General features: G+C 37.4%; 1 protein-coding gene across 1 annotated transcript in view; it reads left to right on the top strand.

Annotated features, from left to right (window-relative positions):
- SLC1A3 (solute carrier family 1 member 3) overlaps positions 1-15,969 on the top strand; it is a 68,391-nt gene that overhangs the window by 33,927 nt on the left and 18,495 nt on the right. Inside the window, exons 4-5 of the mRNA XM_026865565.1 lie at positions 12,985-13,189; positions 14,588-14,630. Of these exons, the coding sequence (XP_026721366.1) occupies positions 12,985-13,189; positions 14,588-14,630 (248 nt within the window). The remainder of the gene's footprint in view (positions 1-12,984; positions 13,190-14,587; positions 14,631-15,969) is intronic.

Raw genomic sequence — 15,969 nt, 5'->3', positions numbered from 1 at the left:
TAAAGCTTTCAAATTCAAGATATGATGTTTAATAGTCATTAAAAATTAAATAGGTTTATTTTCTGTTCTGCAGAACATCACAGTTTAATAATGACAGTGATCTAAATAAAACCTCTTCTCTTTCATCCATTTAGTTAAAATCCACTGATATTTTCAGTGGTACCTCAGACCTCTCAAGAAATTCATATCTTCAATCCTGCCTGCAAGTAGATGATGCCCAGATGACAACGGTATAACACTTGAACTGTGGAAGCCAAAACCTATTTTTCAGCTGTACTTAGAACAGTAACATTCCAGAAAAGAGCTGAATAATATTATTGAAAAGCATTGATGGCTACTGTCAGGCATTCCAGAGGAAGTCTTTAACTTCTTTCCATTGCCTCCTACAAGTCTGTAAGGTGAAGAACACAAAGCAAAAAATGTACTGCTTTGATGTTTCAAGTCTGTAACTGAATCAGTGACCCAAAGTTCAAGAGGTCACTGAAACAAAGGAGAGAAAAGGAGGAAAACAAAAGCCTGTTCACATGAAACTCCAATTCCACACTTTCATAATGAGTTCTCAGAACAGCCTTAACATCATTACTGAATTGTGAAAACAACCCACAAATTATGACAATTTAAAATGTAATAAACTAATTGCAGCTAAAGTAATGACTCTTTAGTATTCATATGGCATATTACCAGAGAACCATAAATTCACAAATAGGAAGCATTTTTTTCCTAAAGTTGATTTGATTGTTACCCATCAAATTATTGGGGGCGATTTAGGGTGTAATTAAATTGTTATTTACTCCTATGGTCCATGAAAAAAAATGAAAAATGTTTATGATGTTATGCATGAAAATGTTCTTGCTTATTATTAAGTTATTAATTTATGAATTATAAGTAGTGTTTAAAAATGCCACCAGTTCATATATTTTAAAATGTCTAAACATATTTTTTCCAATTATGTCTGCATCAGATCCCATACTCTTTAAAAGTACCATACTTGATAAAGGAATTCTCAGATTGTATCTAGATTCTTTATTGATGCAAGATTCATTTTTTGATGCCATATAAAACTTTATATGCAGAATTTTTCTTATCAAATCCATTCAATGTTACTCTTAGAAAAATTAGCATCTAAAAGTACCCTGAATTGTCAAAACAGCTACTGTTCTGCAATTTCTAATGCAAATAGTGACTTAAGAGACACCAAAAAGCTCCATATGTTTCTTTTTGACACAGACAGATAATACTGTGTAGTGATGCTTATTTGTGCCTGAACTATCAGAGGGGCTGAGGCCCCTCTATACTAGGTCCTGCACCAAAGTCAATACAGTATTGGGGGTCATGTCTTTTAGGACAAAACTCCCCAGATTGAGAAGATATTATGTTGTATTTCTGGCTTCAACATCACAGATAGATAACTGAGCTAATTTTATATCAATAAGGGAAGCAGGATAGCAACAGCAGCATGGAGCTCCATTCTGAGTGATTTAAGTTGCTTCATATGAATGCAGACCGCACTACAACTTGGCAGAAAATAAAATTATACTTGAGGTGTGAGAGGACAAAAGTCAGCAAACAAAGTGTGAATCCATCAAGAATAGCCCATGGAAGCATACATACTGTTGCAAAATAGTACAAACTGAAAAAATGCATGGCACATGGGAAGGACTGTAATAAACTAAAAGGATTACAAGAACATGTAAACACCAGCAGAGTATGTGTAGTGTAGACAAAAAGGAAAGTGACAGCTCCATGAGCAACTCAGATAAATTCTTGGAAAGATCAATGGATAAAACAGCAGCAGATGAATTGAACTGCTAGCTTGAAAGCAAAATGAAAATTTATCACTTTTAAGTTGGACACAGATGCACCAATCAGTGTTGTGTCACTGAAAATATTTCTTAAAAAAAAAAAAAGACAGAGTAATTTTGATAATTAGTAAACCTGTTACAAGAATAGATAGTAGCTACTGCAACAAAAATCCTGAGGAATCTTTAGTGAGTAGGCAGTTACTACAGTAACTTCAGATTACTTGAAAAAATTGTCATGTTGAACATATCTAAAGGCAGTATCGTACCGTTCTTTTTCAAATTACCTTAATATTGCTGAATTAGCAAAGCAAGATGATATTTTTAAATTTTGCTAAAGTTAAAATTCCAAGTAGAATCCAAAGGCCAGGTTGTTACCAGATGCATTAGTAAGACACTATCATTAGTTCAACTCTTAGTTGAGTCACATCCAACTGGGCAAAGCTTCTTTCCAAATGATGGCTGTTGAATGAATTCTATAAAATTAACTTAACTAGTGTCACATCCTAGTGGACAATAATCCAAATAGAACACACTATCACTGCAATAGAGTCTATTAGTGAAAGTTCTGGTGAAGAAGCCAAGAACTGGCTTGCCAACAATATTGGGTCACATTTTGTGTAAGAAGGTGATGTCTTTGGCATAGAACTCTGACAACTTCATACCCCAAATCCCATGTCATTTGGCACATAGATAGAGATATGTCTCTATCTTATTTTATACCGGCAACCTTAATTTTCCATTCTTTAAATCTTGCACCTCTCTGACTAGAATTATGTTCACCATTTTTCTAGCAATTCTACAGAAGTGTCTCTTCAGACATCTGTTACGTACTGAGGATGTAAAAGCAAATGCATTTTTATGTTAGACTGCATTATTAGCTGTTGTTCCTTTGCAGATTCCTCTGATCTCACATCTGTACTCTCATGTATGTCATACTATTCTTTCAGTAGCGGCTAAAGTAGATCAGGAGTGATTTAGCATAGTAAATAGTTTACAGATTCATCACATGGTATACAGCCAGTCAGATAACAGAAGTACTGTACATTTCTGGAATGTTGTTTAGTAAGTGTTGCACATACAACAGCATGTCTGTGAAGGACTCCAGGCACAGTCTTCCATAACTCAGACCAGCATTTTAGCAGATTAAAAGCTTCCACATGTATTTTAAGAAACTGCATTATGAATTTTTATGGAGCACTAACTAATGTGCTTAGCACCAGCCAGAAGGCAAAGGTATCTTTATTAGTGGTAACTTGCCAGGATGCAGTCTGTTTCATGTTTAAAGTAGATAATTTTGGCAGTGTGTTCAGAATAATTGAAAATTAACATTTTCATCCTTGGGGAATAGGGTAGAAGTCTTACAACTACTAGTATATTTATTTTGGTCTTGTAACAACATGTCCTGTAGGATTCAAGCTAACTTAATGTGCTTTGGCTTATCAGTTACCACAATTAACTTTTTTCCTAATTAAATTGAAATAATTTATGACATTACATTATGCTTTTTCTCAAGCAAATGTGCTCATTTTTTTCACTCATGATACAGAAAATAAAGAACTTTATGCCCAACAGAATAATCCCATCTCCAGGAAAACTAAGTCCAAAGGTCTGGGCATAAAAGGGTGTCTTTTTAGAATTGCACTGTGCAGGTAGCAGCAGTGTTTTGTTACCAAAAAATTGTGAGCTGCTATTTTCTGTGTTCCTGGGTCTCTGATTCTTGGCTTGAAGACAGTCAGTTCTTTGTATTCTGTTATTACAATGAGGTAACCAAAGAAAGAGAGTCTTGGTTTGAGACTGTCAGCTGTTACTAATCACTGCTCCATGGCTTGCTGTGAATCCCTGCTTGCCTCTCCCTCCTGCTCTGCTTAGCACACATAAAGAAGATAAATTACTCCCTAGTTTCCCTTCAAAAAGCATATTGTTTGGCACATTCCAATACTGTGAGCAAAAGATGGAATAATGTGAAGAGTTAAATGGGTATCTAAACAGCCTCACAGCAGGGTCCTTCGCGGGCAGATGTGAGTTTCAGGAAATGTACTGTCCTACTGGTTCTCCAAATGTATTCTGTTATATTACAAATCTGAAAAGTAAATCAATTATACTTTTCAGAAGAGTAGAGCATATTCCAGCAAGAGGTTTCCTGTAGTAATGCAAAGATCACTGACACTCAGTAAATGCAGCATCTAAGTGTACCATATTTACATATTTCATTTAACTGGGAGCTGTAATACTTTGGTATCTATAAATTATTTAGCGACAACAAGCACAGTCTGGGGAGGTTTGTGGAATTCATCTTTGCCCTCACTGACTGACACTGTCCTGACACAGAAAAGAATTTGAAAGGAAGAATCACAGAATCACGGAATGGTATAGATTGCAAGGGACCTGTACAGGTCATCCAGTTCCACCCCCCCTGCAATCGTCAGGGACATCTTCAGCTAGATCAGGTTGCTCAGAGCCCCATCCAACCTGGCCTTTAATGTTTCCAGGGATGTGGCATCTACTATCTGGGAAACCTGTTCCAGTGTTTCATCACCCTCATTGTAAAACTATTCTTCCTTATATTTAGTCTAAGTCTACCCTCCTTTAGTTTAAAACCATAGCCCTTTGTCTTATTGTTCCAAACCCTACTAAAAAGTCTGTCCTTATCTTTCTTATAGGCCCCCCTTAAGTACTGGAAGGCCGCTATAAGGTCTCCCCAAGCCTTCTCTTCTCCAGGCTGAACAACCCCAACTCTCTCAGTCTGTCCTCATAGGAGAGGTGCTCCATCCCTCTGATCATTTTTGTGACCTCCTCTGGACCCACTCCAACAAGTCCATGTCCTTCCCATGTTGAGGACTCCAGAACTGAACACAGTACTCCAGGTGTGGTCTTGTGAGAGTGGAGTAGAGGGGAGACTCCCCTCCCTCAACCTGCTGGCCAGACTTCTCTTGATGCAGCCCAGGGTATGGTTGACCTTCTGGGCTGTGAGTGCACATTGCTCTATCATGCCCTGCTCAACCCATGTGCAGGACCTTGCACTTGGCCTTGTTGAACCTCATCAGGTTCACACAGGCCACTTCTCAAGCCTGTCAAGGTCCCTCTGGATGGCATCCCATCCCTCAGGTGCATCAACCACATCACTCAGTTTGGTGTCATCTGCAAACTTGCTGAGGGTGCACTTAATCGCACTGTCTATGTCACTGATGAACGTATTAAACAGTACTGTAGTGTGGACCTCTGAGGGACGCCACGTCACTGATCTCCCTTTGGACACTGAGATGTTGACCAATGGAGTTACTTGTGTATGGAAACAAGCAAAGTAAAAAGTGAGCAAGATTCTGGAATACTTTACCGTTAAAACAGGGTAAAAATTGCAACTGATCTGAACCACAAACTGAATAAATTCCTAACCAAGACTGTAATATATTTGCCTGCTCCATCAGAATGCTATATTGATGGCCCAGGAAATACTTTCCAGCATAGATTACTGTTATCCTTTTTTATAAGATAACAACTAATCTTGATGCAATGAAACCAAGCAGAGTTTCATGAAGTGAAGTTATTCCACTGAAAGAGTAGTATCTGAGATGGATAACAAAGTAGTCTTTCATTATTTGTGGTTAACTGAAAGGTAAAATTTACTGTAAGGCCACTAGAGATTATTTGGGTCTCCACCATTTACACCAGTAAGTGATGTTCTGATATTATCTTACCCTGGTTTCACAAACATTTTCCTTCTAATGAATAAACTGTGCCTAGAATGCAGTCAGTTACAAAATATTTTCCCTTAACAAGAACTACAAAGTGATGGAGGAAATGTATTTGAAGCTAACACACATCACGCTTTTGCTAGCACATTTTTTATGCTGTTTCCATCAAGAAGTATAGAACCAGCAGAAAAAATACAATGTTCAGTTTGTACCACTTTTGCACATACAAAAGCTTTCAGGATCACTGCAAGGTATCCAGCATCCACATTCAGGTACATTTCAAAACAAGCACTCCATGAATATCAGAAATAAGTTACACATGGCAGGACTAGGTTAGCATCCTGTAGAAAAAGGTCTTTTTTTATCATATAGAACCTTTCTCCTCATTGTGGTAGTAGGGAATCCACAGCGGAAGGTACATTGCTTTCTCTAAGTGCCTATGTGGACTCTTCCACATGTTAAGTTCTACCTTTCTGTTGAAGTCTGTGATTTCACTGATTCACTCATGTTGTGAGATTTTTTTCTTACATGTAACAGGAATATGTGTGTATCTTCATAAGGGCATATTTTTATGCTGGGGTTTTTGGTTTGTTTTGTTGTTGTTGTTGTTGTTGTTTGCTTTTTTTTTGGGGGGGTGGGGTGGTTTTGTGGTTTTTTTTGAAGGCAGTGCTGCTTTGAGTAGCTGTGTCCCTCTAGAGCCCAGGGTCTCTTTCACACACACTTGTTCTCTCCTAGTCATCGGATAGTGAGTGAATAGTGTTTGCTCAGCTATCTGGTAAGAACAGAGCCAGCTTAAAGATAAGGAGAGGGAAGTAAGAAATGCTTAATTTGCTTTAGCAGCACTGCCACCAAAGAGCAAAGGATGCAGTTTAACAATACAACAATAATGGCAAACTGCTGCCAAAATGCCGGTTTTCTGCCCCTGGACATGTTCAGCTTCTGTTTCCCTTGCAAAAGTTCTCTTGTTCACATGCCACATTCTAAGATGATTCAGAATATCAAACTGACAGAAAAACTAACTGTACAAAACCCAAAGTTTTCTGGTGGCAAGGTATGGGGCAGGACTACAAAGCTGTAGTGCAGGTCTAGTCCTTTAGGAGCCACTCTTGGCCATTTAATTGGCTCGTTGAATTCCGTTACTATATCCCAGCCACGTGTTTCATTAACCATCTTGGCTTAATCATGATCACATAATTCTGGATCAAATACAACTGCTAATTTTCCTGTGAGATATTTGCCCAGCTATATTTCAGACATGTATTTTATGTGGTTTCAGGAAGTCATTAGCTGTATTGATTAATTAACTTCTCCAATGCATATAATTATTTTAAAATGTTATTTAGCTTTTCTGTTTGCAATTTTATTCTTTTACTTCTACTACTATTAAAAGTAATAATCTAGAGTTTGGACTAATTTTGGACCTGATCTCGTGAAGGACTCAGTTGTCAAAGCTTTAAATATGATTTAAATTTTATTTTCTGGGAATGCTCAGCACCACTCAGTACATGCTCAGCAGCTAACAGAATAAAGCTCTACAGCTTTATCATGTTAATTAAACTCAGGCAATACTTCCACCGTCTTTACCTTACAATTTTTCTGTCAGCATATTTTGCCATGACTTTGCACAGTGTTACTCATTTCCACAAGTCCTCATCAACATACACAAAGGGGATTGTTCTCATGGTCTCACACTGAGAGTTTACTCATCACACAGTGCTTAGTGGATGTAGGGGGCTGGGAGTAGCCCATTTAAGATTGCTTCATTAGGAGAGTGAAAGACAACCTTAAAGAAATAAAATTAGGGCAACACTCCTGAGTCAACGGTTGCCATTATTGCTGTTTCACCATAGGAGTCCTTAACAAGCAACTGCAATTTTCTAATTAAGAGCTCATAAAAAATAAACAGGAAAATAGTTAGCAATAAAAAGATGCTCTGTTCATAATGTTTTGTTTTTAAAGACTGAATCCAAAACACCTAAAGGAAATTTATATAAAAATCTACATTAGCAAGGAAGTGCCATCAATTCAGTTCTAATACATTGAATAACAAAAGAATTCATTATGATTGTGAAATCCTCTCTTTTTTATTTCCAGTAGTAAATATGCATGAGGACCAGAACGCACAATTTGTTCTACATGCTCATTCAGAACTGGTTCATCATTTTATATATTTGCAACAACATATCACTATGTCTCAGCAGGATTCTGACCTAGAGGCATTCAGTCACTTGCCTGCAGATGGTCACCTCCCACCAGTGCTCCTCAGCCAAATGCCCGCACCAGGGCTCTGAATCTGCAGCTCCTGTCGTACTGAGCAGGATTATTACTATCCTATGAGGAGTGGCTGAGGACTCTGCATCTGCCTAGTCTGGAGACAAGGAGGCTGAGGGGTGATGGACCTCACTGCTCCTACAGCTTCCTGAGGAGGGAAAGGGGAGAGGGAGGTGCTGAGCTCTTCTCCCTGCTGTCAGTGACAGGACACAGGGGAATGTTTCAAAGCTGAACCAGGAGAGGTTTGGTCTAGGTATTAAGAAATATTTCTTTACCGAAAGTGTGGTCAAACACTGGAACAAGCTTCCCAGAGATGTGGTTGATGTCAAAGCCTGTCGGTGTTTAGGAGACATTTAGACAAAGCCCTTAAAAACACACTTTAACTTTTGATCAGCTCTGAATTGGTCAGGCAGTTGGACTAGATGATCATTGTAGGTCCCTTCCAACTGAAATATTCTATTTTATATTTAAATTTTAATCTTTATGCATCAAAAGGAATTTTAAAGAAACCAAAAGTTTAAAATATTCTGAGCAGAATGTTAGATTCTCTTGTTACAAACACAAGAATTTTAGTATAGGGAAGCAAACATAAGCTGCTTTTTTTTTTTTTTTTTTTTTTTTTTTTTTTTTTTTTTTTTTTTTTTTTCGGAACAGAGACTTTCAACATGAAAATCAGTAGTGAGCATTTTAATTGTTTTCAAACTGAAATCATATACATGCATATATGCATACAGTCATATGCACAACCCCTCCCCCCAGTGACAGTCTTGTTGCTCTGACAAATGACAAATGTCAAACTTAATGTACTTGGATCAGTCCTAAGTAGTGACTACTTTTTTTAGGAAAAGCAAAAGAAAATGGATCTTGCTACTTTTCAAGTTCTTGCCTACTACTGTTCAGTGTGAAGACAAGGATCCCATTTAAAAACTGCTAGTTATGGGCCCTGATTCGTCAAACCACGTTAGTTAATGATTAACATTAAGGACAAATATAATTCCAACGATGCATTGCTGACTAGGAGTTTACACACAGAAATAGGGCTTCAGTCATACCAGCTGCTGATTACTTACCATCATGGTAAATATGCGTATACCATCTAATTGTATAAATGTGTGTATTCATTCTTTCCAAAAAAAAAAAAACCCACATGCAGAAACTCTTAGGTACTGTAATAGGAAAATTAGGTATGTGCTTAAACTCAAATCTCAGACTGAAATACCTCTTAATTTATGACTTGAGGACATAGAACTGCTCTTCAAAAAAAAAAAAAAAAAAAAAAAAAAAAAAGTAATTGACACAAACCCAGTCATAATATTGTGGCTATTCAGGAAAGTTGCTGCTTCATTAATTTGCAGAACCACAAGTCAGGTGAACAATCAGAGCTATCAGATTCACAATTCAGAATTTTTAACAAGTTCCCCTAATTAGATTTTATCTCCTTTTTCCTGTATCTGTTCTCTCTCTTCTTCTCTTGCGGTTACATTGATACTTGCTTACTGCCTTTGCTACAAAATATTTTCTTTTCTTTTCCAACACCTTTGCTAAAGAACTATGTAGTGCTTTGCTTTTTTTGCCCCGACTCTCTGGAGAAGTCCTTGTCATGTCTTTATTTCACTGACAGTGTGACTGATTCCTCACTAACTCCTCAAGAGAGGGAAAGAGTAGGAGAAGGGAGAGGACCTGTTTTGGTAAGGGCTTGGGTTCGTTTGCAGTTTTACAGACTTATGCCTGCACCCTTCTTTCTTCCCTTTCTCCTTCCCTGCCTCCTTCCCTCCCCATCAATACTTTAAAAATCATTCCCATTCATGTTGTGTGCGCACACACGCTGGGAGAAATTACAAGTGCTCTGCTCCAGGTTGCCTTGACAACTTCAAGGCATCCCTGTGTGTGGGGACCGGTGGCAGAGCAAAGTTTCCCAGGCCCCCTGGGGAAGGGGAGGGGAGAGGAAGAGAGAAGGCAGAGGTGCTGGAGCCAGCAGCGGTGTGGAGGAGAGAGCAGCAAGCAGGATAAAAGGGGCACATACATCTCCTGTGGGACAATGGAAGTTTTGCTGGCTGGCTGTGAAAGGACACACTAAGGATATACAATGGTTTGTGACACATGAAAGCTTTGGAGGGAACTTTATTGCTTCTCCATTAAGGACCCTTCCAGAGTCTCATTCAGCTCTAAGAAATCTTGTCAACATCTTAAAATGTAAATAAAACATCCCTTCATTTTATTATGTTTTAAAAACAGATTTTAAATATTTTTGTAGATAATTCCTGTTGTTGGTATGCAGGAAGCCTTTGCAATTTCGGCCCTGGACAGTACCGAGCGTCATTCTTGTGAGTTCCCCAAGTTCCCATTAACTTCAGTGGGAGGGAAGGCTGCCCAGCAGCTAGCTTCCCAGTGAGGGCTCTCCGAGGTGAGAACTTACTTCCTCCTCATATAGCTTTTGTTCATACTTAGGCCTGTCATCACTCTGCTTTGCATGCTTGCCATGATATATGCCACAAGTGGTTAGAACTCAAGAATAGAGGAATTGCTGTTCCCTACTTTCAAGCTGAGAAGTCACTTATATGATAGCAAGAGCAGGAATGAGGCTAAGCAACCTAAAATAAGGGCCCATGTAGTCACAGCTGGAGTGCATAATAGGAAACCAAACTGGAAAGCAGCTTATAAAGAAAGAGCATGACTCTTGCTCCCTGACATATCACTTGCACATGGTTCACCACTTAATTCCGGAGTAAGTCCAAGAAAGAGACAGGATCACAAGCCTTAATCCTTAAACACAGCAATCTTCAGTGGTAAAATGTGCCCTACAGTAGTGATTTTTTGGAGTGCAGAAGACTCAACAGAGTTTCAAGCGTGGACTACAAAGAAAGATGAGGCTTGGTTAAAGCAGTAAACTTGTATGCCTGTGAACCCTCTAGACTAAGAGTGCTCAGCAGCTGTTCCTGAATCTATTACCTGGCAAAGGTAGGATACTCAGAACTGACTTGATTTAACATCTGTTTATTTCCAAACCTTCCTACCAAACTGTATAGGTTAACCTTTTCATGCTCAGGATGTAAACCAAGTTTAAAGCTGATCTTAGCTAAAATAAAAAATAAACAGCCCATTGTTATTACTTTAGTAGTGGCAAGTGTGAACATAAAACATAATTAAAGTATACAAAGATAAAGCTGACTGGACTAGTATGCATGCATTAGTTTTTCAATTTTTAAATTCCACTTTAAGTTACATAGTGATATTTTAAAAGTAAAATTTGTAACAAATGCCATCTGATATAAACATCATGCAACTCAGAAGCAGATCCGAAACTATTAACTTTATTTTATGCACTGGTTAATTCTATTTGCATTATTTTGCATTTGCATTGTTGTGAGGACTCTAAAAAAAATAACTGATCATTCATCCACTGGCAAGAGGGCTACAGGACTTTCTTCCTGTTTGTAAAGATAAGGAAACTATTTATTACTTGGCAGTATTTACCATTTTCCTCACAGAATTTCAAAACATAAATGTAAACTTACCACAAGCATTATCATCCAATTTTACAGATGGAAAAGCTGAGCAGAGAAATGAAGGATCAAATGCTCCAAATCTTGGATTCCCATTTTCAGCTTCTTACTGTGCCAGTAACGCTTTGTTCATCCACTACAATGGCACACGTAAATCAAACAATTCAGGGCACAAATCTAGTGATATCCCTTTGTATTTCATTTTGTGCATACAAATCTTACTGGCTCTAATGGCTGCTGCTGAAAGGACAGGCAAATGCAGGCTGAAATGAAAGGGTAAGTATGAAGCATGTGATTGGTTTTATACTTTGAAGATTTGATCAGAGCCTGGAACACAGCCTTGATCTTAGTTACACCAGTGACTAGAGTACTTTCACTGTAACTCCAGCAGCACATACTTCCTCCTTTAGAAGACAGAATTATGATAATCTACAATTATTTGAGAAAAAAATTAGTTTTGCCAGGTGATTATACCAGTTTTATGTTTCCATATTATTTATATTCATGCAGGCCTGTTGTCTTATTTTAAATAATTTCTCATCTGAAACAGGAACCCAGAGCAGAAGGTGGTCAATTTTCATTATATTTTACATGTTCCAAGATGGCATCTAGATAAATGTGTGGTCAGTCTGCAGAAGTCTGAATTAGACGGTGCTGTACAGTGGTCTGTAGGATGAGATAACAAAGCAAAGAGATCCTTTCCTAACTTCTTTTTTTGTTCCACACTTTGAAAGCTTTATTCCAACAAGAAGCATCAGCACATTTCTGAGATAGATGGTGTAGTCCTCCAGATGAAGTGTGGGGAATTTCTTTGCTACTTGAAATTTTAAGAAGGAGTAAAGGGGCATCTTAAGGAGAATAGTAACTGCACCTGCTTGAAAAGAGAAAGAGTATTTCCATTTCTGACAGTCCTTATGAGACACTCCTCAGCAATTCAGAGGTCTTCCCCTGGCAGAACTGCACCTTTATTTAAAAAAACACAGTACAGCCCTGCTGGTGCACAAACACTTTAGCAGATGCCGTAGTGAGCACCTTAGTATTCACATTAGATCGGATGGATTAAGACAAGCCAAGAATTAGGATTAATGTCGTGAGTTTTGTAAATCTTATAAAAGACTCTAAATGAATATTCATACAATATACAATTCATACAATACATACAATAGTAAGGATTTTCTGAAACAAGCTAACAGCATTTAATCCATTTTAAACTCCTGTGTCTTGGGGCACAGGTAAACTAAGGTCATTCCATTAGGGATTGAAGAAAACTCTTCATACACATTAATTGTAGCAAAGATTATCAATATTACTTGACAGTACTCTGTTTTCTTTCTTACTATTACAAATTATGTGCAGCACATTTCTAAGGCATATTTTTCAGACTACGGTAACTATGCTAACCAAAACCCATGAACTGGCTCACTGGACTATAGGGAATGCCACACTGCACCAGACCAATAATCTTTGCTTCTAACAAAGTGTTAACAAAGCACAGAAAGCTGTAACTCTTGTAATAGAAAATTACATAGCAAGTATTAGGGGTGGGAGGGGAAGACAGTGGCAGTACCAGCTGCAAAAGAGGGCAAACTTACCTTGGGTAGCATCAAATGTACTGGTCGTCAAAACCCTTCTCGTAAAACCATTTTCATCATGCTGAGTTTATACTCTTTACTCACAACTGTATGAGGTGAATGTCCTTGTGCTTAAATTTACTAGGAATTGCTGCCCTGGATAGTAAAGCATCAGGAAAGATGGGAGTCCGAGCAGTAGTCTACTACATGAGCACTACAATCATTGCTGTACTGATTGGTATAATCATTGTGGTCATCATCCACCCTGGGAAAGGTACTAAAGAAAACATGCACAGAGAAGGCAAAATTGTGCAAGTGACAGCAGCAGATGCCTTTCTTGATTTAATCAGGTATGGCTATGATATTGCACATTTTCTGTACCATTAGCAATGACAGTAATATTTAGACTCGCAAGAGAACAAACGTAGAGAATTTCAGACAGTGACTGTATACACTAGCCAACTTTCTTTCAGCTATGTGATACCAATATCTCTAACTCCTACAACACTACAATACATGGATTTATTTTCAAATCAAGCTGTTGCAACGGAAGAAACTGTTTTTAATATTCAAAGAAAGATTCTTTCTTTCACACACAAAAGACAGACTTCTGTTCTGCTATCTGCATGGGTCTTTTCCCCTCCTTCCATAGCACAATCCTTATTACCAAATTCCTCTGCTTTCCTTTACTTTCAACTTTCAACAGTTTTCTCATTTCACTTGAATCCCTGATTTAGTTATGCATCTTAATTTTGAATTGTAGCTGCCAATCTGGGTGCATCTACTCAACTTGTTAAATTGTATGGATGGGAAACAAATTCCAGGAACAGGCGAATAAAATGTTAGAAATAGAGGGGCACAGATATAAAATCTTGTTTTCTCCTTGCTCAGAGACTCTACAATGCCTCTTTTATAGAGCTAATATGTCACAGATGTATTCCAGGGAGTAGGGAAGCTGAGGTTTTGAACTCAGGAGCTTTTCCACAGGTAAAGCCACCAAAATTTTGTGGTCCACTAACCCATTTGGAGAAGCCAGAGACATGGAGAAAGGCCTCCAAGAGTCATGCTGCCAGGAAGGGGGACTTCAGAAAGACCCATGAAGAGGTTTGCACTCAGATTCCTCCAGATTTATTCAGCTAGGCTGCTTCTAATTCCCTCAGAAATGCCACCATTCTGGAAAGAAAAGAAACAAACCCCCATATGTAACAAGTATACACACACATATATCATTATATATGTATTCATTATTATTAAAAGCTATTCAAACTTCAGAAATATTTGTATCTTAATCATGACTCTAAAATGAGTTATAAATATCATGATGTACTAGGCTACATGACTGAAAAAACTGTTTTAGAAGTAGAAATGCATTAAATATTAATAACTTCTTTATTAATCTAGATTCAGAAAGCATTAATAAAGATCCAAAGTCAGCACTTTACAGACCAACAGAGCTTTGTTAAATTGGTAATTTAGTTAATATTCTGCTCCATAACCAGACCTGCTATACAATATTTGATACAATACAGATTGCAAGTGCCAGGATCTATCCAACCATATCACATTTCATCCTGATAAAGCTAACCAGGCCAATGTTATATGCAAAGCTCTACTCACTGTATACATAATTACATATTTGTCTTAGTACTCTGAAAATTAGCTGGTCAATTATTTCATTAAATGTTCCCCAGCTTAAGATATTACTAGAATCTTATTACTTCTCATATTATTTTCTTTCTTTTTCACAGAAATATGTTCCCTCCAAATCTGGTGGAAGCTTGCTTTAAACAGGTAACAATGTTTTTCATTATTTCCAACTAAAACATAACAAAGTAAGAAATTGAAATGTAAGAGCATTTTCTTTAGGAATATCATGTATTTTTATCTACAGTAGAAATAAATCTTATGTATGCTGCCAGCTGTCAAAAAAAACCAAATGAAACCAACCAAATCTGTGCTTTGTTTTCAATCATATTGTCTCAGTATTTGCTCTTGAGAATTGAAGAAAACACACCTGGCACAGCAAATAAAAAAATAAGCTTTTTCGAAATGTCAGATTTGTAAGTCTACAGCAAACTTCACTAAAGTCAATACAGAATTCACTTTCTAAAAAGAGTGTTATGTTAAATTGGGAGATACTGACCTATGCACCATCTGTACAAACATTAGAAAATGTAATGAGAGAAACATGCAAAGGTTCGAAACAGAGGAAATAATTTCGTGGACATTAGTAACAAAATCAAACTAGGGGAGTTCCCGTCACTTATGAAAGGAGTGCATAGAAATGTTCTTTCTATGTTGTTTCTCAAATTCCTCTATCATTAGCCTGGGCTGATCTTAACTGTTCTGTGGAGAAAATAACAGTAACTAGTTACATTCCTTTTTGAAAAGGAGGACATTATCAATTCAGTGAAACCTGTAATACGTATTTCCATAGTTTAATTGCTTCACACTGACCCCACAGACAATCTTGAACTGACATTATTTACCAGTTATTGCTGTAGCAATAAAAAAAAGCTGAAATGTGGAGGTCAAGAAGCAAGAAGATGAAATAGAAACTTTCCAAAGTCCAGCTGAGTTACATCTTGCAGAAGAATTGAAAAGAAACACTATCATTTTCTTTAGTTATATAAACAGAGGCCAATAAAAACCAGTGACTTTCTACATTAAAGATCTGGTCAAGATTAAAGATAAACTAGACCCAGGTCCAAAACCAACAGACGCTATGCCTCTGTTTTCAGTAAGGATGGTGATGAACTCTGGACAGCAATGCAGAAGAGCAATATGGAAATACAAAGGTCTGTATCTAAACTAGAAAACAAAATTCAAAGAATTCAATGTAATAAAGTCAGGGAATTATACCATCTTTATCTTAAAACAATGAAAGAATTAGGACATAAAGTTACATATCTAGCAACAAGTATTTTTAATAAATCTCTCAAGCTGGGAAGTTATTATCTACAACTGGTGAAAGCAATCATAGTTCCTTTCAAATTGCAATTTCAAAAATATTTGGGAATTGATTTAAGCAGTTAGCTTGATCTCAGTTGTACTGAAGTATATGAGTACTTTGAAGAAAAGAGTAAACACTTTGTAATAAATGTAAATGAAAAATACAGGGGGGGGGGGG

This window comes from Athene cunicularia, assembly GCF_003259725.1.
Source record: "Athene cunicularia isolate RWA chromosome Z unlocalized genomic scaffold, athCun1 chrZ_part1, whole genome shotgun sequence".
Taxonomy (NCBI): domain Eukaryota; kingdom Metazoa; phylum Chordata; class Aves; order Strigiformes; family Strigidae; genus Athene; species Athene cunicularia.
Note: the sequence above shows the minus strand (reverse complement) of the source record. Positions and strands in the feature narration are given on the sequence as shown.